The sequence below is a fragment of the Anolis carolinensis genome, chromosome 4 (genome assembly GCF_035594765.1).
Source record: "Anolis carolinensis isolate JA03-04 chromosome 4, rAnoCar3.1.pri, whole genome shotgun sequence".
NCBI classification, from domain to species: domain Eukaryota; kingdom Metazoa; phylum Chordata; class Lepidosauria; order Squamata; family Dactyloidae; genus Anolis; species Anolis carolinensis.
This window is the reverse complement of record NC_085844.1, coordinates 171,248,002-171,270,887: the sequence shown is the minus strand read 5'-3', so window position 1 is coordinate 171,270,887 and position 22,886 is coordinate 171,248,002. Positions and strand designations below refer to the sequence as shown.

The following is a 22,886-nucleotide window of genomic DNA, read 5'->3' as shown; positions in this document are numbered from 1 at the left end:
GTAAGACTTGAAAACGTTGATGTTTCAATGAGCCTTTGAATAACCAATCAGTTTACACCAATACCACATAGTCCTAATCTATTCTTAGTCTGATTTCCTGCACTTTATCCCACTCCTGGTCCTATTATCCTGCATTTTGCACTAGCCCTGCAATTCCCTTGCAATTTAATAGTCTCACTTCTGTTCTGTGATGATGCCTTGTGATGTATTTTAAGATAATTATGTTTGGTTCTTGGTTAATTCTTTTAAGTTTTTTTTTTCTGTTATGTGTTTTAATCTTGAATTGTCTTTTATTTTTTTCTGTCTTTAATTTTTTGTTCTCTGTGTTTTGTCCCTGTGTAAGCCGCCCTGAGTCCCTTCAGGGAGATGGAGGGTGGGTTATAAAAATAAAGTTATTATTATGATTATATTATTAAGTCCGATGTTTGTTACTCAGGGACTGCCTGTAGTCTCATCCTCAGGCTTAAAGAACACATTGTGAAGAACCATTCTGCTTCTATAAATACACACAAAAATAAAAGCTCCCTTTTTCAATAGTTGCTATTGTTCTGACTCATCCCACATACTCTTGGGAAAGATAGGCATTTCATGTACTCTTGAGAGGTCCTCGGGACATTTATTTTCTGGACATCACATTCCAGGGCAGATTCTGAAATGTGGTATTGATAATAGCAGTGTGAAGGCATCTTTCCTCTTCATATCAAAATAGTTCAGTGACTGAATTTCAGAACATTATTAAGAAGTTGGGATCCCCCCCCCCCCACCTTATAGGCCATAGTGCACTTAACAGTCATTTAGCACTGCAGTGTACCCACCATCCTAGACAGAATATAAGGAAGATACTTGGTCTGTCTTATAAATCTCTTGGTAACAAAAGCCATGTTGAAGGGAACAGAATACTTTGTGGAACTGATATACACAGTTTCACTTATCCACAGTTTCGCTTATTCAGTAGGGCCTCCTGTAACATCCTCTTCTTGTTACCTCTGTCATTTGTCTGATTTGAATAATATGGTTTGATATTATCCATGGTTTCACATGTCCATGTGAAGTCCAGGAATGTATTCCCATGGATATGGAGGTTGTACGATACTGCGTTAGGACATTCTGTGTAGCAGAGATAAAAAAGAGAATAGCTAACTAGGACTTTCCTGTGAATTACTCTTTTTGAATGATCTCTGCTGTCACTCTTGCTCCCTATCTAGGAAACATAATGTATACCACAAAATATGACAAAGCTGGAAAAATTGGAGCTGTGTCTCTTAGAGAACTGTATGTTACCTGGTATCCATAATGAAGATTACTCTTTGTCTGTTGAGATAATGTTGTAGTTTTTTTCCTTCTTGCTTTGGAAGTTATCAAGTAGGAAACTACAGGGAGAGATAGGGAATTTTAAGACAGTATTTCTTTGATCTTGATCTTTGGCAGATCATCTATACTCACAGAATGTCAGTAAATATTATTCAAAATGGACATGTTACAGATAAAAGAAATCCAGTGGCTCCCTTTATATGTTGGCCCACTTTTTAATTGTTTAACTTTTTTGTAGCCACTTTTCAGATTATACAGAAAGCATTAATTGAAAGCAAATATAGAAATATCTACAATCATGCCTAGATTTTGGACACTATGGCTAACAATAAAACTACTGTGATTGTTTGCTTGTTGGCATAAATCATTAGAGGTCCATTCAGTATTTTACATTGATCTATAGTGCCCATATGCAGCAGAGTTTTGATGGCTTCTAAATAGAGCAGTTCAGATATTTCAAAGTACTTGAGATTAGTACAGTGTGAAGTAATTTAAAATTATTGTACTGCAATTAATTTTAAATAACCGAGCTCTGCATATGTCTAGGAAGCCATATAGATCCAATTGGAAGCTCTCTAAAAATTTAAATGACCCAATAAATTTAAATCATGCTAGAATTCATAGTAGAGAATAATGTTAATCAGTTGTGTGGGCAGGCTAAGAAATGGCTAAGAGGACAGAGGCTTAATTTCCCTCTGTGTATATGCATGTGTGTAAATCAAGTTATGGTGATGAAATGTGAGCAAATAGTACAGAAGACTTTCTTGAGTCATGTGGTTAGTCCTGCCACACTTTTTATTTTTTCATATTGGGAGCCTTTTCACACACAGAGAGAATGAAGAAATGATTTTCCCTTTATCATAATACATATGACATACTGTCCTAAGCATATGTTATCATGGAGAAAAAGCAGTCAATAAAATTTATGTTGTAAATAAATTTTGGTTGCAGTTTAGAGCCTGTTAAATGAATTCCACGATCACTGATCTATTTAAAAACAAACCACTCTGTCAATATGACATAGGAAAGGAGTAAAGTAAGAATACCACTGAACTTTACTAACCAGCAATAGTTTACTAGGATGTGTATTTGTGTCTAATTCTAATTCTTTTAAAGTTGTTGTGATGGTTACAGTAAAAGAGAGCTGAATTACACCTCAGTTTTGAAATGATGTATGGCATATTTTGGACAGAATCTTTTCAAGTGATCCAGAGGTATGCATATTCTTACTTACTGTGATTGAGCCAACATGTTCTGGTATTTGCTCCTTCTTTATTTTTATAAAGCCTACTAACCAACTGTCTTCGCTTTAGAATAAATTCCTTGCCATTGAAGCAACCTCCTGTCCATGTAGTTGCTACTTTTTCTTGGCAAAGAGTTAGAAAGTGAGTTCAAGTCTAGAAGTTGAGTGCTAAATATTAGAGTTGCCTGTGTTAATATTAAGGGCTTTCAGGCTTCGGCTCAGTGTTGGTTCCTTGTGAGAAAGCTTATCTTGTAGACGAACCCAAGTGGGGGAACCGCAGGAGGCTGAAGGGGGAGGGGGGGAGGCTTCTCAAGAACTCCTTCCTTGAAGCTGTACCTTTCTTTTAGACAGTTGTCATTATCTTTGTCTAAAGGTCATGGCTAAATTGAATAAAAGGAAAGCTGTGTGTTCCTGTCGATGCACAAAGGCAGTATTGACTTTCCTAATCCAGTTTGCTGAGGGGTGAGAGAATTAAATTAGATATCTAAGCACAGAAACTGAGAGCCTTTGAAAACAAAGATAAGGAGACAGGCTGTATTTTCCCCCTTTTTTTCCCTGGGAGCGCTGGGCTCACAATTTTGCAGGTGTGTCATCGGATCCATGGCTCGCATCGATCAAAACTGTGCCAATGCATATTTAATTAGCAAGGGGACCCTGGATGCATTATGGCCATCATCCGTATATTGAATGGACTGTCAGAGTTTCTGAATGCTTCCCAGCCCCCTCCCCTTGCTTTGTTGTTTGGGGAGCTTCTGCATTTTGTCTGAGCAGCTAAAAGTTTCTTTGTTTTTAACTGCTGATGCATACAAGCCCACTGAGGAGAATACAAACAAGTGAAGTCCTAAAATGTTTATTTTTGATTAGTGGGAGGGGAGACCAGAAAACGTGGGCTTTAATTCCTTTGGGTAACAGATTTTCCCTCCTTCGCCTTTGAATTTTTTTTCACCCTTAGAAAGCAGAGCATAATATCATTTAGGAATACTTTCTTAAAAGAGGAAAACATTTTATGACAGTTTTAATTAAGTCAAAATTTATGTATGATGCTACAAAAGAAATGTGGTCTAATGATGAAACAAAGCGAACAAACATTTTGAAAGCAAACATTTTAAAATACGTTAAAAGTTGGCAACATTCCCCCTCCAAAAAGTGTAGCCCGTCAGACAGTACTAGCACATTCTTCATGCAAAAATTAGAATAAATTAACATGACGCTCAACTTTATACATTAAAGTGAAATGAGGCTCCATTTGATGCAGCTTTTGGGGAGTCCTGTTAAGAATCCTAATAATATTCTATATAGAGCTCTGTATTATGGTTTGTAATAAGGTCCTTTTATGCTTAACATTTACCTTCAAGTTTCTGGGAACCTTTTTTTTCAAAGCCTGACAACTCAGACAAAGTATTGCTTGCTAAACAGATGTAATACACAAAGTCTGCTTAGAATAAAGGGCAGCAGACTGTGCGCACATGTTTTGGTTTTATTCATGCTCATCAGCATAGTCTAGCTAGTTGTTTTTGCTCATTTACTTGTGGGCTGGCTTAGTACAATTTTACTGGTAAAGTAACAAGGAGTGGGAGGTTGGGGTGGATTGGCTACAAAAGTTTACTGCAAGGACTCTTGGGAAATATATTTGCATACATCTTCTCACAAAGGCTGACTGCTTCCTGGCTTAGACAGAGTGTTGCCTGATAAACAGACTTAACGCACAAATGTCTGTCTGGAATAAACAACAGCAAGCTTTAATTTACATTTCCATTATCAAAGATAATCTCTTTCCCAGTGTATGGGAATTAAGAGTCCTCTCAGAAAAATGAGGCTGGGTTGCTGTTATTTTATCACAATGTAGAACCTTTTTCTCAGGAGTTGATAGGATATAATTGCTAAAAGGAAAAGGGCTCTGCCATGAATCCTACTCCAAGTAGGCTAGACCCATGGAATCAATGGGATATATATGTTTTCCTTGTGCTGTACAGCTTCAGGTGTATTTGCCACCCTTCAACAATTAATTCAGAGTAGTGCTATACTAATTGGAATTAACAATCAGATTCAGGCCTTAGAAATGTTATGGCAGAAAAGCTAAAGATTTTGAAAGGAGACAATTTAATACATTGGTATCGGCTTTGCTGAAAAAAGATTGACTTAAGTGGCAGACAGTGAGATACATTCCCACCAACTGTTATACTTTCCAAAACGTTCACATCATCTTCAAAGGAACAACATGTTGTAGTAGTTTACTCTGGAAATTATCAGCGTAGAGTTAATCAAAGATAGTCTTCTATTTATCCATCAAAAAGGTTCTTGTTATCTTTCCTTTGGCTAGTATGCACAGTGGTTAGAGCTTTTCAAACTGTGTGTCATGACACATTCGTGTGTTGCCTACAGTCTGTAGATCTGTGATGAGAACGTAATGAGACTATGTGTTATAAGCAATAAATCATACCTTTTTAAAATATGAATGAACAGTTTCCATACAATATGTCGTGTTCCCATGAATTTCATTATTATAATTTAAATATGTGTACATATCTCTTATAAGGGGTTGCTTTAGAGTCTGGTTTGCTAGTAAAACTGAATTACTGTGTTGCAAAATGACGCATGTCTAAAAAGTGAGTCACCAACATGAAATGTTTGGAAAGCTCTAAATAAGAGTGCTACACTAATAGGAGATTCAGGTTGAAATCTCAACTGATCTATGAAACTCACTTAGTGGTCTTGAGGTAGCCAGATATATCAGAATTTGTTTACAATTGCAACCACTGTACTACAACATTGGATCATAACTTCCACAAGTGAAAGAGCCAGTCCTGGTTAAAAGCTGCAGATAAATTTATTTCATATGAAATATGAATATCTCACATTTTGCTCTTCCTTCTATAAATTTAATAATAATAATAATCATCATCATCATCATCATCATCATCTTTATTTATACCCCGCCACCATCTCCCCAACGGGGACTCGGGGCGGCTTACATGAGGCCATGCCCAGAACAATACAATATAACAAAATATAATAGAACAACAAATCATAGCACATTAAACAACACAATATAAATAAAAGAAAATATTCACTACATTAAACAAGATCAAAAGAACAATAAAACCAAGGGCGGGCCACATGAACACTATGTTAAAACTTGGGATGAGAAAGGAAGTAGGAGTAAAAATCACAGAGGACAGGGTCATAAAGTTTAGTGGAGGTATTTCATATACTATATTCAATAGCCATTTTTTAAAATGACTGAAATAACTGCTGTAATGCTTCTGTATTAATCTTCCAATTATTGTCTGCTGTTACTCTTTATTTACAATTTTCATTGCACAGGTTTCTTTTTCCAAACTGCAGTTGTTTTAACAGATTTATGAGCTTCTACTCACATATCCCCCAAACGTCTTTGAAAAATGAGAGAGTAGAATTCTTTGGATTTTTTAAATGGGGTCAAAAGGTTTTCATCTTAGTGAAAAAAACTGCAGCTTTCTGTGGTTTTTAGAGACTGATAAAGTTTCAGGATCAGAGTTAGGATTTTGATATAGTATTACTATGCCTGTGAAAGTCAAGAAATCCTGTCTAAGGGCTAAAAAGTCTCTGAAAACCTGAGCATGAAATCAGATACTCTGTCAAAAGAGGGATGTTTGGATCATCTGTCACACTTTCTCTCTAATCAGAAACAGTATATTAATCAAGTTAGGGAATGATTTCAACAATTACATATTTCTAGTAGCCCTGATAGTGATCCCACAATGCAATCTCTTAAGAATATTGTCATAGAACTGTAGATAATTTGTATCCTAGGAACCACATCTGTAGATTTTTTTACTCCTTTTATTCACCAAAAACAAAATCAAAACTCTGACATTTCAGTTTTTTTAAGAAACTTACTAACAAACGTTTCCTAATACTAGATGCCTGGATTAAAATATCTTTCTATCTCTAATAGGGTTTTCTTCAATATAATGCCTCTAGCTCCATCTGTAGTAAATTAAGATCTCATTTTAAATACACTGGGCACAATCCACTTTAAATCCCATTGGTTTTAATGGCAGAATTATGTAGGTGCTTAACTTGTTCCAAATAAAATTAATGAGATTTATAAATTATTATATTGTGTCTATACCCTTTTGTGTCAATTTTATAATTATTTATCCTTTTTCCTAACCTTTTTGCAGTAAGATCTGGTTAGAAACAGAATCCAGTCTACAATTTGTACTGTTATGTATTTCCTCCCAAATCTTTGTCGATGGTAAGAGTATAAGTTTCTCTGTATTTTTCTTTGTGTACAATTGTTTATACAGGAAAGAGAAAATCAAATTAATTTCTAACCTGAATCTGTATTCAGTGGTAATTAAATTTAAATATAAATTGAAAATTATTTCATTTGTATCAGTGTACATATTGTGAGGGGCTCATATAATTCAGATCTGAGTTTTTCACTGTCTGAATTGGACTAAGGAAATAAAATGTTTGGAAACATTTGGATACCCCCTTTCTTTAGCGCCGTGGGCAACTCTCCAGCATGATTGTGCTATTGGCAGAACTGCATTTCTCATTGAACACTCCTTTTATATTCTGCACCCATCCTTTCAGCTTCCAGGTCACATATAGTGCTGTATCAGTGCAAAGAGTGGAGGGCATCTACACTGTAAAATTATTTATTTATTTATTTATTTATTTATTGCGCTTATATATTGCTTTTCTCACCCCTAAGGGGACTCAAAGCGGTTCCCAACATAATCAGTGGTAAAATTCAATGCCTTACATGTATAAAACATCACATATCAAACAACAACAATAACAATAGATTAAAACCAATTGAAATGATAAAAGTATAAAACAGCACAACAATTAATGTAGTTTGAGACATTTTAACTGCTATGGCACAATATTGTGAAATTATAAGTTGTAGTTTTACACGGTCTTTTGCTTTCTTTGCCAAATGATGCCTCACCAAACAACAACTCCTAGAATTCCATACCATTGAGCCATTGCAGTTAAATAGGTGTCAAACCTTAATTCTACAGTGTAGATGCACCTTAAGGTTTAGGTGCTAGAACAATTTTTTTGGACCATTGTTTCCATGAGGTAGACATATAATCTGCCATGAGAAAAGTTTCTTGAAGATATTTTTGGTACATCTTGGTAGAACATCCAACTAATTATAATTTTGTGCATGTTGGAAAAAGTACTTTATTACAAATTATTTTAAAAAACAAAGTAGGGATTTGTTTGATTTGGTGTTTTAAACAGACTTAAGTCTGAATATGGGAATTTTGGTAGGAAATGTCCTCCTTCGTGAATCATAGGTCTAGATCCATCCAATTGTTATCAGGATTACTACAGAGAGCAACAAATCCCAGCCTTTTTGCTCCTTAGATAGAGTTTCCCTGCGGGTCATGTTCCCACACTTACTTTTGTGTAAAAAATGGTTTATGAGAAGGCCAGCTTTTCTCAAAGAATTGAGAAGCCTGGAGAAATCATCAGTTTTTAGAGCTATATGTGAACAGGCTTGGCACTGATAAAAAATACCTTAGATATAAATATGGGCCTTTGTATTTTAAACAAAGGAGTTTTCAGGAAAAATTGCAACCAATAAGGTCTTTAAAGCTTTACAAGGATTGCAAAATCATCAATTGTGTATGAGTACAAACAGATTTTGGGAGTGATATGGAAGAAATTTACCCCACAGGCTTGCCAGGCTTGTGGGGCCTCTCTGGAGAGCTGTGGAGTCATGTCAGAATTACGCTAGAGGAGAGGAGGGTGTGAGGAGGAATTTTCCCCCTTCTCTCTCCTCCAATATCATTCTTACGTGACTCCACAACTCTCCGGAGAGGCCTTCCATGCCCAGCAAGTCCGTGGTGTAAGTTTTGGGGGGAAGGAATGGGGGCAGGGAGGAAGGACTGCCATTTCATATGGCCTTGGCTTTTGGAAGCTTGAAGAATCGAAATGGCTGTTGGGACTCACCTCAAGTAGTCCTGGGAGTCAGTCCCCAAAGGACCCTCACCTGTTAAGATCCTGATCTTAGCTTAAGATGTTAAGAGATGTTTTAAAAACCTGGAATAAACCAAGTAAATTTCATTTATTCCAGGTTTAAAAGGATTAGCCTGAAACGTCATCCGGATGCCTCAAGCTAGCCGGTTTTTTCCCTCAGGAAATCTGTATTTTAGTTCTGTGTAGAAGGGCCCTCAGAAGATTTAGAAAGGTTCATAGGGAGGTTTGCCCAGCCAGAGGAGGATAGTGCAAGAAGTGTTTTTTATCTCTAAAAGTCATTGCTACAGGAGGGAACGTCCAACTTTTCTATCACTCTTTATTTTATAAGGACAATGGTTCTTATTGGAGTGTGAATTCAACTATTCGTGGAACAGCAATTATTTTCAAAATAGTTTCAGTGTCAAATGTCCCAGATATTTCAGAAGAGACATACTCAAGTTTCTAGAACATGTGAAAAGCACTTGTCTTCCCTGTGTATGTGGTATGATAATCTCTAGCTATCGCCTTAGTCATGTGATTCTGATCAAAATGGGTCTACAGAAAGCAGTGAGAGAAATTAAATAGATATGAGAGTCCAGAAGATGTTTTACAACCTGATACCAAAACACTCAGTATATAAACACACTAAGATCCTGATGCTTTTATTCCACAAGGAGAGCATAGTGTTGTCAAGGACAAAGGAACATGTCATAATTAAGGAAAATAACTGAGCTGTTTACTTGGATAAGCTTACATACCCAAAAGCAAGTTTTTACCATCCTTCATTTTCAAACTACGCCTACAGCTGTTGGTTGATGGCAGATATGCACATATCTCTCTGGCCCTCCGTTTGTGTATCTGTGGGGCCCAGAAATTGAGGATTTTCTGCACATTATATTATAACCAAGATCAAAATTCTTAGGATCCATTCTATCTAACCTACTATATGTCATTATAATGTGTCAAAAAAAATCTACCTCCTGTGTGTCAGCAATTCTCTGGTAACTCTCACAAAGTTTCTCTTTTGGCCCTGGCAGCAAAGAAAATTCGGGTTAAACTTGATATCACAATTAACTATTATAGGGGCAATTTTAGCTAAAGAATTTTATCCTTTTTGATCTATTGTATTTTAATTCTGTTGAATTTTGACAGACAATATCTTTATGCCATTTGTTTTACGTAGTACTTTTATAATATTTTATACCGTTGTCCTTTTATTCTGTTTTATAGTGTTGCCTTTTAGATATTGTTTTACCTTGGTGAATGTGAATGATCTTTGATGTGGGCATTAATAAACAGAAACAGACTGATGATGAAACTAAGGGAAAATATGTTTTTTCCAATATTAATGAACAACCTCACAGTAAGACGCCAAACTGAAAACCAGTGTGCTAGACTGATGACATTTATCACACCCTATGGGGGTTTTCTTATTTTCAACACTTGCAGTTTGGATTCACAACAGGTTCTGAAACATTTAAAAGGAAGATGACAGACACTCCTCCATAGGGATATTAAAGGAGTTGTTGTTTTTACTGATGATGTCCCAATAGATGGGATGTAAATCAATGAAATGAATGAGAGAGACCAGGGCAAAAGCACTACATGAATCAGGGTTTCTTTCAGTTAAACTAATGTGCCTTGAAACTAAGCACTAGTTAACTTTGCAGAACTCAGATACTCTAGGACAGCAGTTCTCAATCTTCTTAATGCCACGTCCCCTTAATACACTTCCTCTTGTTGTGGTGATCCTCAACCATAAAATTATTATCGTTGCTACTTCATAACTGTAATTTTGCTACTGTTATGAATCATAATGTAAATATCTGATATGCAGGTGGTATTTTCATTCACTGGACCAATTTTGGTGCAAATATGATGCGCCCAAATTTGAATACTGGTGAGGTTGTGGAGGGATTGATTTTGTCATTTGGGAGTTATAGTTGCTGGGGTTTATAGTTGACCTACAATCAAAGAGCATTCTGAACCTCCCCAATGATGTAATTGAACCAAACTTGGCACAAAGAACTCCCATGACCAACAGAAAATACTGAAACGATTTGGTGGGTATTAACCTTGAGTTTTGAAGTTGTAGTTCACCTACATCCAGAGAACACTGTGGACTCAAACAATGATGGATCTGGACCAAACTTGGCACAGATACTCTGTATGGCCAAATGTGAACACTGGTGGAGTTTGGGGGAAAATAGGCCTTGACATTTGGGAGCTGTACTTGCTGGGATGTATAGCTCACCTACAATCAAAGAGCCCCTTGAACCCCACCAATGATAGAATTGGGCCAAACCTCATACACAGAACCCCCATGACCAACAGAAAATTCTGGAGGGTTTTGGGAGGAATTGACAGTGATTTAGGGGAGATGTAGTTTACCCACCTCTGGAGAGCACTGTGAATTAATATGTGTTTTCTAATGGTCTTTGGTGACCCCTCTGACACCCCCTCATGAACCCTCCAGGGGTCCCAACACCCAAGTTGAGAAATGCTGCTCCTAGGAGTAAGGAACTTATCTAGGTTGACATTGAAATGGCATCTCCACAGAGGCACAACCACTAAATCAATTATTTGCAGTTCACTTCATCCAGGTTTGAATATAAAATCTGAAGGCTTTCTTTACAACTGTAAAGTACAGTAAAGTCTCACTTATCCAACATAAACGGGCCGGCAGAACGTTGGATAAGCAAATATGTTGGATAATAAGGAGAGATTAAGGAGGAGCCTATTAAACATCAAAATGGGTTATGATTTTACAAATTAAGCACCAAAACATCATGTTATACAACAAATTTGGCAGAAAAAGTAGTTCAATATGCAGTAATGCTATGTATTAATTACTGTATTTACAAATTTAGCACTAAAATATCACGATGTATTGAAAACATTGACTACAAAAATGCGTTGGATAATCCAGACCGTTGGATAAGCGAATGTTGGATAAATGAGACTCTATTGTATATGATACCTAGTGCCCAATGCTTAGAAGCTGTATAACATTTCTTCAAGCCCACATTTGTTTATGCAAACAGGTATGGTGTAGGTAGAAATCCTAGTTTTGTGCACATAGTAACCAGAAGAATTCTGCTTCAAGCCTCTCGCCATGGACTTGGTAGTGGTCACTCTGCAGTGTGGTAGCAGATGCCCCTCTTGCTTGGCCCATAAGCTGCCAGTTCCTCTTATTAAATATTATGCATAAATAATAAGAGACTCTTATCTGGTCATCCAGATACGTTTGTAGCCCATGTTAATTTCATGATAGATTTCCATGTAATAATATGGTACTAAAATTTGATGAAATGATAGATTCATAACTTTTATTTTAAGTTTAACTCTTATCACATTTCTTGTAGAAAAATCAGGGAAAGAACAATGTGTTAATGTTGGACAGTAGTACAGATATAAGTTAATATATTTGAGAATATAACTTATATTCCTGAGTATATACGTTAATATATATTAACATATAATATATACTCAGGTTATGTGCTTCCTCCTCACTGATGTAAAGTTTGGTGGAACTGAACACAAATTCCTAAACTGCACTTGCATTTTTGTTTTATTTGCTTGAATGTAAGATTACAGCTTAAGAGCCCTGTGTTATGTGTACTTTCATTAGTTATACAGTTGTTATTTATGCAGGATTTTTTTCTGCATTTTTACAAAACAGTAAACACTGTTTTGGGCTGAATATCTACAGTAGGCATTTTTATATGTTAGGCTAATAATGAAAACTTTTATTAGTCTAAATGAAAAATTTTGAAGTAATATATTAAAATAGCTTGATCCAGGGTCTGTTAAGATCTCATGGGTGGGGAAATAGCATTCATTTATTTTCTTCTAACTTCGGAGTTCTGCAATGCTGATACTTTTCTCTTGAATCTCAACAGTCCTGTTTGGTATTGTCTGGTTAACATTATGTCTTAGTTCATTACATGGTGATATTTCCTGGAATGTTTAGATAATTCTCAGAAGACCTAAGAGAAGTTCCTTCCTCCAGGTTCAGTTTGTCAGGTTTTGCCTCCCTCATTTTTGTTCCTCAACTTACTAGGTTTCAGGAAGAGGGGAAAGAAAAAAACTTCAGAGTCTCTGAAATGAAAGCTCTTCAACATGATCAGTGTTGTAAGATTTAAAAACACATAGATTTTCTAAATTCACATGAGTAAAGACGCAACAGCTTGAAAGTGTCTTCTACTTTAATTTCAGCTGTTGTTTTTCTGTTCTGTTCCAAGATCTCAACTTGGTAAATACAACCAAGTGTTAGAGGAAAACTGGATAATATAGTTATATGTGGGTGGGCGGGCCTGAATTGTTATATAATATTATAATGATTCCTTTCGGTTTCAAAAGTTCTAATGTGTTGCATTTTAAGTGTCTTTGAAGGAAAACAGTTATGCACTTTTCTTACTACGTTGTATGTTGTATATTTTTGTGTGGGGCAGAATGCCTTTTGAAACATTAGGAATCAAGTTGTTTTAGAACTTTTAAAAGATGCCACAAAATGTTACATTTAAAGTAAGAGTAGAATGAAAAAAATTCTTTGGCACTGTGGCTTAAATTTTAATGGATTAAAACTCACTTTAGAGTGTTATCATGAGTTGACTGGGATGTATATACTTGAGTAAAGAGGGTGTTATCCAAGAACCACCTAGGCTTGCATGATCTTATGCTTCTTTTATTAAAAGTAAGGACTATGATTTATGCTGCTTATTTCCATCTAAGTATACTGAGCATTTCAGCCTTAGATGTTCATTTCCTTCTGAATAATCATTACTGCCTCCTCAGGGAGAGAGAGCGGGTTACAAATAAAGTTTTTTTATTATAAAATCTTATGATTTCTAGAACTTGTTTGGATAGCTGTTATTGTTAATAGTTTAAGAAAGGAGGGCTGAAGCATTGTTCTTTTTAAAGGATAGCTCCCACTCAAATTGTGGAGTTCTCATTCCAGAAGTGCCAAAGTCATAGTATGGATCACTTCTAGTGTAGGGATGGGAGATTTACCCTTTGGCATCTGCTATAGTTTTCACCTGCATTGTATATTGCCAAAACTTAATCTGTTTGTTTGGGTCAGCAGCAGAGAATTTAGACAAGGATAAAATTCTGGCATTCAGTTACCATAATTCTTTGTACAGGCTGAAATATGTTCATAAGGGTTCTCTAATATCTTAGTTTATACTTTTGTACTGATGAAAGTAGTTAGTAATACAAACATTAAAAGGTTAATATCTTAGCAACAAACTGCTAAAGTAAAAACATGACAACATTCAATATGGGTGACATAAATAGTGACACCTTTGTTTTCTGGTGGTTTGGTATACACAAACTTTATTTCATACCCAAAATTATTTAAAAATAATATATAAAATGACAAAGCCTAAAACATGCAATGAATTTCATGTTTAAACTTGGGTCACATTTGTAAGATATATCCTGCAAATATATATATGCAAATACAGGTGTCCTGGAATTTTTGGGGGCAGGGGGATTCTATATTCCAAATACTTCTGGTCCAAGACATTTGAAATAAGGGATGTTCAACCTGTTTTGGGAACCATTATGTTTGCAGCACAACAATGGACTATAGAGCCAAAATCTCTGGTTAGTGCAGTTCAAAAAATCTGACACATCTAAGCAATTTTGATTTCAGAAGAATTTCTCCTGAAGTTTTTTTTTTAGAGTAAGAGATGATATAAAGTCTTCAATCCTATAATTCCTTGTTTTTAGAAAAAACAGTGGCCAGGTGTTAATTAACCTGATTATTTATCAGTTGAAAAAATGTAACTTTTAATATATTTCATTTGAAATCTGAAGGTCTGAACGTTTGTCACCAATCTGCAGTTGAGTTCTATAATTTTGGGGCATCTTTATGTTTTTTAGATTCAAGTCAGTCTGAAAGTCCAAGCCAGCCAAGCGAAGCTGATATTAAGGACCAGCCAGAAAATGGTGAGTCTGTACCTGTCTGTATTTGTTTAAATAGTTTTCTCTTTAAATCATAACCTTAGGACAATGTTGGTGTTCCCAAAGCAGGGAACTCAAGAGACTGCATTAAGCTGGCTATAGTTTGCAAAGGCATATGAGGAGGATTTGAAAACCTCCACAAACTCCAGGTACAAAATGATATTTCTTTCTCCACCAGGTAAAGGCAGAGTGCTGTTCACAGGCTGCAAATGGCCCTTTAGGCCTGCTTTCTGGCCTCCCATGGGCCCAGGGGGTTTTAAAAAAATGAAAAACAATTGTTCCCATATGTTCTCAGATGCCTTCTAGGGGTGGAATGGGGCATTTGTGCCCCATCCCCTGTGCCCATTGTTGCCATTTTAGGGCCAGGAATAATTTTGTGTTATGAACTGAAAATAAAAAGGACACTACCTTCGCCGAATGTGTGTGTGTGTGTGTGTGTGTGTGTGTTTTATGTATTTATATAAGTATTTTCTCATTCCCTGTTGTAAAACAATTTTTTCAAGGCCTAAAACAATTCCACCATCCCACAAAAAATATAGCAAAAATCATAAAGGGTTGGGGAATACACACACACACAGTATATTCCCCAAAGTGGCCAGTTAGACTTTCACCCTTGCCCAATATTGGTCTATAACAGAGAGTTTTTACAAGTGATTAGTGCCTTTTAGCCTCTGTTTTTCAAGATAGGAGAGGCTTGTTTATTTTATTTTATTTTTGGAGAAGGGGACAAACTGGCAAAGAAATGAAAGAGACTAGAACAGTGTTTCTCAAACTGTACTCCTCCAGGTGTTTTGGTCCTCAGCTCCCAGAAATCCCAGCCAGTTTATCAGCTGTTAGGAATTGTGGGAGCTGAAGTCCAAAACAAAACTACGGTTAGGTGGATCTGTAATTGGCTAAGCGAATGAACCCAAAGGGTGCTCACCAATGTGTCGTCTTCATCATGGAAAGAAGTGACAAGTGGAGTGCCGCAGGGCTCCGTCCTGGGCCTGGTTCTGTTCAATATCTTTATTAACGACTTAGACGAAGGGTTAGAAGGCACGATCATCAAGTTTGCAGATGACACCAAACTGGGAGGGAATGAAGTTCAACAGGGACAAATACAAGATACTTCACTTCGGCAGAAAAAATGAAATGCAAAGATACAGAATGGGGGACACCTGGCTTGACAGCAGTATGTGCGAAAAAGACCTTGGAGTCCTCGTGGACAACAAGTTAAACATGAGCCAACAATGTGATGCAGCAGCTAAAAAAGCCAACGGGATTCTGGCCTGCATCAATATATGCATCTAGCATCTAGATCCAGGGAAGCATCTAGATCCAGGGAAGTCATGCTCCCCCTCTATTCAGCCTTGGTCAGACCACACCTGGAATACTGTGTCCAATTTTGGCCACCACAGTTGAAGGGAGATGTTGACAAGCTGAAAAGCGTCCAGAGGAGGGCGACTTAAATGGTTAAGGGTCTGGAGAACAAGCCCTATGAGGAGCAGCTTAAAGAGCTGGGCATGTTTAGCCTGCAAAAGAGAAGGCTGAGAGGAAACATGATAGCCATGTATAAATATGTGAGGGGAAGTCATAGGGAGGAGGAAGCAAGCTTGTTTTCTGCTGCCCTGCAGACTAGGACATGGAACAATGGCTTCAAACTACAGGAAAGGAGATTCCACCTGAACATTAGGAAGAACTTCCTCACTGTGAGAGCTGTTCGGCAGTGGAACTCTCTCCCCCAGACTGTGGTGGAGGCTCCTTCTTTGGAGGCTTTTAAGCAGAGGCTGGATGGCCATCTGTCGGGGGTGCTTTGAATGCGATTTCCTGCTTCTTAGTGGGAGGTTGGAGTGGATGGCCCATGAGGTCTCTTCCAACTCTACTATTCTATGAAAACATCTGGAGGAGCACAGTTTGAGAACCTCTAGACTAGAAATTAATGGCTTGCCTATGTGTTACTAGAGAATTGTAGAAAACCCTATTGAAAGGTATTTTTTATTTGTAGCCAGTGAAGATACTGCTGATACTATATTGTTGTCTCCATGGATTTCAACCAGGGGATTAATAATATGCTTCACTATTTCATATGGTCATTATAGGCTCTTCTTCTAGGGGAATGAAATAGGACTTCCCTCTGCCATTTTGGAACATTGGTTCCAAATTTTGGAACATCAGTTCCAAATAGTATTATCTATTAAAAAGATCTTTTGGAATGATTTTACAAATTCAGCATTTAAAAAAGAACAATGTTTAGGTTTGCATCTGTCTTCCAGGAGGAGAAAAAACTCTATATCTAGAAACATGCAAAACAAAAAAATGTGAATTCCAATCCTGAAATAGTCTGAATGACCACATATTGCAGTGATTACAGTTTTAATTGTAAATTTACGGTAACTTTTTATTTATGAAATTGCTCACATTTAAATGTCAATCAAAGAGAGCACTATTTGTTAGGCTGGTGCATTTCATCTGAACAGCTATCTGTTTCTGCTATCCAAATTTTGGTGGGCCTGCAGATTTGTTTGTGCAGACCTCCATTTTTTTCAGTCCAATGCTTCCTGCCAAATGTCAAAGATGCAGACTTCCACATCACACAGCCCACTATTATGCTTTTTTTACTAACTAAAAAACAACAACAGCAACTTCTTCTAAAGCTCGTGCATTTCTTGACTTTGGAAGGCAGTGTTTTGCTGGTACAATTCTTATGATAACAAATAATAACAATTATTGTTTTATTTCCTGATGAAGGTTGGAGTTAGAAACGATGGGTTCTGTTGGCTTGGCAAAGCTTCCACAGAAGCCCAATAGTATTATCATTTTTAGGCAATAGCCATTATTATTATTATTATTATTATTATTATTATTATTATTATTATTAAATTTAAAAGTCAAGGCAATCAGACTGCAGCGATCGAAGCACCTCTCTCTAGAGTCAGGACACAACTGACCAATGGAGATGCTTGCCCCATTAAATAGACACAGCTTGCGTAATACACATCAAAGCTTTCTACTATTCTGATTGGCCCAACAGGCAGGGCTCACAGGAAAACCTTGTGCAAGCATGTAGCAGCCTGTGTGATCCCAGGTAAAACTGAGGGTAGATGTGACTGGCAGCCGAGTGGTCTGTTTTGGTTGAAAATAACATAGTGGTAAATGCCCTTGCCGTTACAGGTGTCTGAGCAAGCCAAACACAAATGTCCAAAATGAATCCATACACAAGCCTTCTATTCGTCAATGCAATCTTTAGTTCATTTTAGAAGTTGAGATTTGGCTGTGGGTGGAGTTCTAAACAAAGACCTTTATAGCCAAATCAAACATTTTTGCAATTCCAAGGCATTCTTTGTGCTTTGAGATGGATGTAGTACCTTGACTGTATCTCATAAATGAAAGGCACCTTGTTCTAACAGTATAAAATTCTAAACAATGGCAAATCACTACTCACAGAACTGGTTTGTCAACCCTGGTGGTAAATTACACTGAGCTTGCAAATGTAGCCTAAGAATTCTTTTATTCATTCTCTTTTCTTAAAAAAAATGATAGGGTTGGGCACACATTAGCTTGATGGTTCAAAGGAATGTTTGAGGGGAAAACAAAAGCTGAGCACCGACCAGAGTTAAGCAGGTTTAAATCAATGGTATGTAATGTATGTGTGTCTCTATCTCCTGTGCAAATTAATGTAGCTTAAAATATACTGTATATACTCGAGTATAAGCCTAGTTTTTCAGCCCTTTTTTAGTGCTGAAAAAGCTCCCCTCAGCTTATACTCGAGTGAGGGTCCTGGCCGGCTTCTATTCAGGTCAGCTTATACTTGAGTATATAGGTATTCAGAGTTGGACAGTCTTATCTTATTAAAGTATTATTATTATTATTATTATTATTATTATTATTATTATTATCATCATCATCCTAAATTACGGTTTTATATAAATATTCAAAAACATTTAACCTACTGATGCCTCAAATAATGCAATTTTATTAATATCTATTTTATTTTTGAAATTGACCCATAGCTGCTGCATTTCCCACCCTCGTCTTATACTCGAGTCAATAAGTTTTCCCAGTTTTTGTGGTAAAATTAGGTGCCTCAGCTTATATTCGGGTCGGCTTATACTTGAGTATATACAGTATGTAGTTCTGGATAATTAAAACAAAAAAAGTGTCAAATGGTGTCCAGTATGGAAGTGTTTTGTGATTGAGTCAAGACTCCTAACATATTCATGACAGAGCTTGCTTGGTTTATGAAGACTGGCAGGATTAAGTATTGTTTTCACAAGATTCAGTATTTTGGATCAGGAAAAATATATGTTAGAAGTAAGAGGAAATAAATAGAGAAAGGCATTTTAAAGTATAAAGACAATATTTGTAGGCAACTCCAAACCATGTTTTAGCATTAGAGGAATAAACTTAGCTGATCAGGACATGTTCACCACTGAAGCCCCCATTTCATCTTTAAGTGACAAAATGAAGAGTTGCCCTCCATACAGTGCATTTCTGTCTTGCATGATTGCAAAGAATAGTTTTGAAATCCAGTTTCCATTTTAGAAAAAATATGGTTTAGATCGGTATCCAAACCCTAAAGTTCAACTACTCTTGGTTAAAGATAACAAAAACAAGCTTCATTCATTGTCCATCTTGATGAAGTAATTCTGGAAATTGTAGTGTTTCCTGAAACTATTTAATTATTCTGCCCTATACTTTTGTGAGAAATGTCTGCCACTTTATATAGGAGTGCTGCACTAGTGGCATGCATTCGGGTTAAAGCTTGTCCCTTTTCATTTCTGGCTTTCGTTGTAGGACCCGATCTCTTTATGGAAAGCCTCATGAAATTGGGAGGGTTGTTTTTAGTTGTTTTGTTTCGGAGCCCAAAAATTGGCCCATTAATGGGGGGGGGGGCTTCCCACTCACTGGCTCCCCTTCCTGAGGTGCTTGGCTGCCTGGCAGGCACTGTGCTTCTTCTCTTCCTCCTCCTCTCTCTCTCCCTTGCACCTGCAATGCCCCACAGTCCTTGCCGGGCAGCCTCACATCCAGACATCAGCAAGCAAGAACCACTGCCCCTCCTTCCTTTCAACTCGGGGAACGTGTGATGGGTGATGGGGGTGTCTGTGACTGTGCAGGCACGTGGCTGCAGGCAAGCAATGAGAGGCGCACACAAGCTTCCTAGGCCTGCCTGCACACGCCACACACACACACTCCCCAGAAAGAGAGAGAGTGTGTGACGGAGCACAGGCAGGCCTGGAAAGCACACACATGCTTCTTCCCCTGGAAAGGGGAAGGGGTGGTGGTTCCTTCTGCCCTGATGCTGAGGTCCAAATGTGGGGCTGCCCAGCTGCGACTCCCGTGAGTTAATGCGGAGCAACATGGGCATGAGTGAGGGAGGAGAAAGGGAAGAAGCACGCACATATAAAATTTCAGCTCCACATGAAAGCAGGCTTTTGTGTCGAGCTGAGTTTCGTGTTGAGAGTGGGCTTCCTGTTTCGTGCTTCCGAATAAATGGAAGGCACAAAAGACACAGAAGAAACAGTAAAGTTTCATACTCACATCTACGCTGCACTCAAGCAAAAGATTCTTGGGTGATATTTGTCTAAATTATGTTGTTACTACCATCTAGAGGAGACCTATGGAAGCAAGTAGCATTAATCACCAGAACTTCTTGATGGGGTTCCACTAACTCTATTGGTCATGAGATGTTTCTCACCCTGTTGCCTCCATGCTTTTTCCCCTCTCCATTACCATATTTCTCCATCACCATTAGCAATGAAGTAGCAGCACCTACTCTTTCCTCTGAATGCACTTTAGCTTACTGAAAATGCTTACAGGTAAACCAGCCAGAGCTTATTTCATGGAATACTTCCCTTTATATGCTGAAATGCAGCAGGGATTTTAGCCATGCTGCTTACTCAGCTCAACTGGATGCTTTTTTCCCACCAGCTTTGTTTTATTAGATGTTCTAAGCAAGAGATTCTCAGGGTCCAATGGCTTGTCTTCCTGTGCAGATCACATATACATCAAATCAACAGCCCATCCTATAGAAATTGGCCCCAATCTTCAAATATAGTCACTGCTGTGCACAACTGTCATATCCTTCCTCTTCATTGTCAAACATAGATCAATATCTCAAGGAGTCTCTGATGAAATCAGAGAGTGACTCTCCTGGCATTTGCATGTTGAACCCAGTCTCATACTGCTTTGTTGTAATTCAATTGAATGCATGTTGAAATGATAAGTAATGCAGTTAAAAAGTGTTCTGTGTCATCTTGCTAACATACTTAAAGAACCTCATCATAGTATCTATCCTAGAAAATGTCCAGGGTGAATTTCATGTTCAAACAGGGATGGCTTGATTTGTAGTATCATTTCAATGATGAATTCCAGGATGACAAATGCAGTGGGTCCTCTTTCTTTGGGATGAAGCAATGAAAGAGTTGATAATTCTATAAATTAACTAGATGAAGAGACAGGCAAGAAGGGTCAATTAACATGACTCAGGAAAAGGGCTGAGCATTAATTCAGGTGTGCAGATGGGAACTGATAGTCAACCATGACTTCCCATTACAAGATAGTTACTACAAGGCTTAGGCTCATTTCTTACTTCAGTGTATGTTGCCACACATTACTTGCCACATGGCACCATTTTCCTGAAGGAACAGAACATCAATTCATAATAAGTGGTTCTTCACTTTTATGCCTTCATGTGAAAGGAAGCAAGATGTTTAAGTTTAATATAAAAGTAAGACATCAGAGCTATAAAAAGAGAAAGATCTGAAACATTTTTTTTAAAGAAAGATGGCAGTTCCCCTGAAGTACAGTCAGCCCTCCACATTTGTGGTTTTAACTTTTGTGGATTTGATTATTCATGAATTTGATTAACATGTTCTCTTAGGATGAGATCATACTAGCATTATAGAACAGAGGCTTTCATCTCCCAATCTCCCGGTTTGCTCCTGCAGAATTCTGGGCCTTTGGAATTCTTAACAGGAGAGGCCCTGGCTTCCCTAAACTACGTTTCCCAGAATTCTACTGGAGTGAACTGAGCGGTAGGGAGATGAAAGTCTCCATTCTATAATGCCAATGTGATCTCATCCTATATGAATCTTTATTTTCTCCAGGGCAACTGTACGGTTTACTTCTGCTAGGTTCACATAGAGCCTGGCAATTCATAGAGAGAACACTTCTCTGGGAATGTCTAGGTCCTCTAGCACAACATTCTGGTCATCATTGGATCACTGGAGGACTTAGATATTCCTAGAGAGGTGTTCTCTCAGGTAAAATAAGTACAGGCAGTTCCCAAGTTACATACAGGATAGGTATTGTAGGTTTGTTCTTAAGTTGAATTTGTTTGTAAGTCAGAACAGGTTCATTTTTAAGTGTAACTCCAGCCATATATATATATAGGGCATGGGCACAGACTGCAAAATGAACCATAGGGGTGTTAACCCTTCCCTATGCGATCCAAAGCTATATTTAGAGACAGAAAGCTTTGGACCGCATAGGTGGTTTGTTTTGCAGTCTGTTCATAAGATTTCACCTCACTTTCTGTCCTTGTGATAATTGGATTTTAATAAATTTGGCTTGCTGTGGGAACAAGAATTGATTATAAAGCTTCAGTGGAGACACCTTTTCTCTATGATAACTCTTCCAGGAGGGAATTTCCCTTCTGAGAAGGAGATTTCTCTCACTTTCTGTTGTGTCACCCCCATGCTTAACTATGAGTAGTTTTTATAAGTCAGATGTTTATAACTGCTTGGAGTGTTTTTAATTTGCAGTTTCCCACTTTCATGGGGATCCTTCTGTAATTTCAGCAGGCTCGTCATTCATGGCAAGTCAAGCCTGCTTAAAAAAAAACCATTTGAAACATTTAGGCAAAAGTACCAGAACTCTATGACTTCCACCTAAACATTAGGAAGAACTTCTTGATGATTAGAGCTATTTTACAGTGGAATAATATGCTGCCTTAGTGTAGTGAATTTTCTTTCTGCAGAGGCTGGATAGCCATCAGTCAGAAGCACTTTGATTGTGTTTTCCTGCATGGCAGGGAGTTGGACTGGATGGCCCATGAGATCAGTTTCCACTCTGATTCTTTTGATTCTTTTAAAAATCTGGCACAGAGCCATCTAAAGACACTTTGTTGCATGTGCCAAAGAACTAGAATATGCTTCCATTTATTTTATATGAAAAAGCTAACTTCAGTACTGACATGGCTTCCTCCAGCACATCCAAGGCCATCAGGCTTATATAGAGGATGGAGACAAGCCATGTGGAACATATACAGTTGTTCTCCAAGAAAAGAGAATGGATAGTTAGGAGACCTGATTCAGCTGGAGTGGCTGGAATATTTCCCACTATGTCCTTCCTGTGGCCTCACTTTAAATAGAGGACTTAGAAGAATAGGGGAAAGGTTCTATTTATGTAGCAAATTATA

The 22,886-nt window shown here is 37.5% G+C and overlaps 1 protein-coding gene across 10 annotated transcripts in view; it reads left to right on the top strand.

The window, feature by feature from the left end:
* The window catches only part of nfia (nuclear factor I A), a 576,988-nt gene that overhangs the window by 382,354 nt on the left and 171,748 nt on the right, over positions 1 to 22,886 (top strand). For 8 of the 10 annotated variants that reach the window (XM_062979580.1, XM_062979577.1, XM_062979578.1 and 5 more), the window contains exon 3: positions 14,408 to 14,473. The exons of the other annotated variants lie outside the window; for them this stretch is intronic. In XM_062979580.1, the coding sequence (XP_062835650.1) occupies positions 14,408 to 14,473 (66 nt within the window). The remainder of the gene's footprint in view (positions 1 to 14,407; positions 14,474 to 22,886) is intronic. 10 annotated transcript variants of the gene reach the window in all.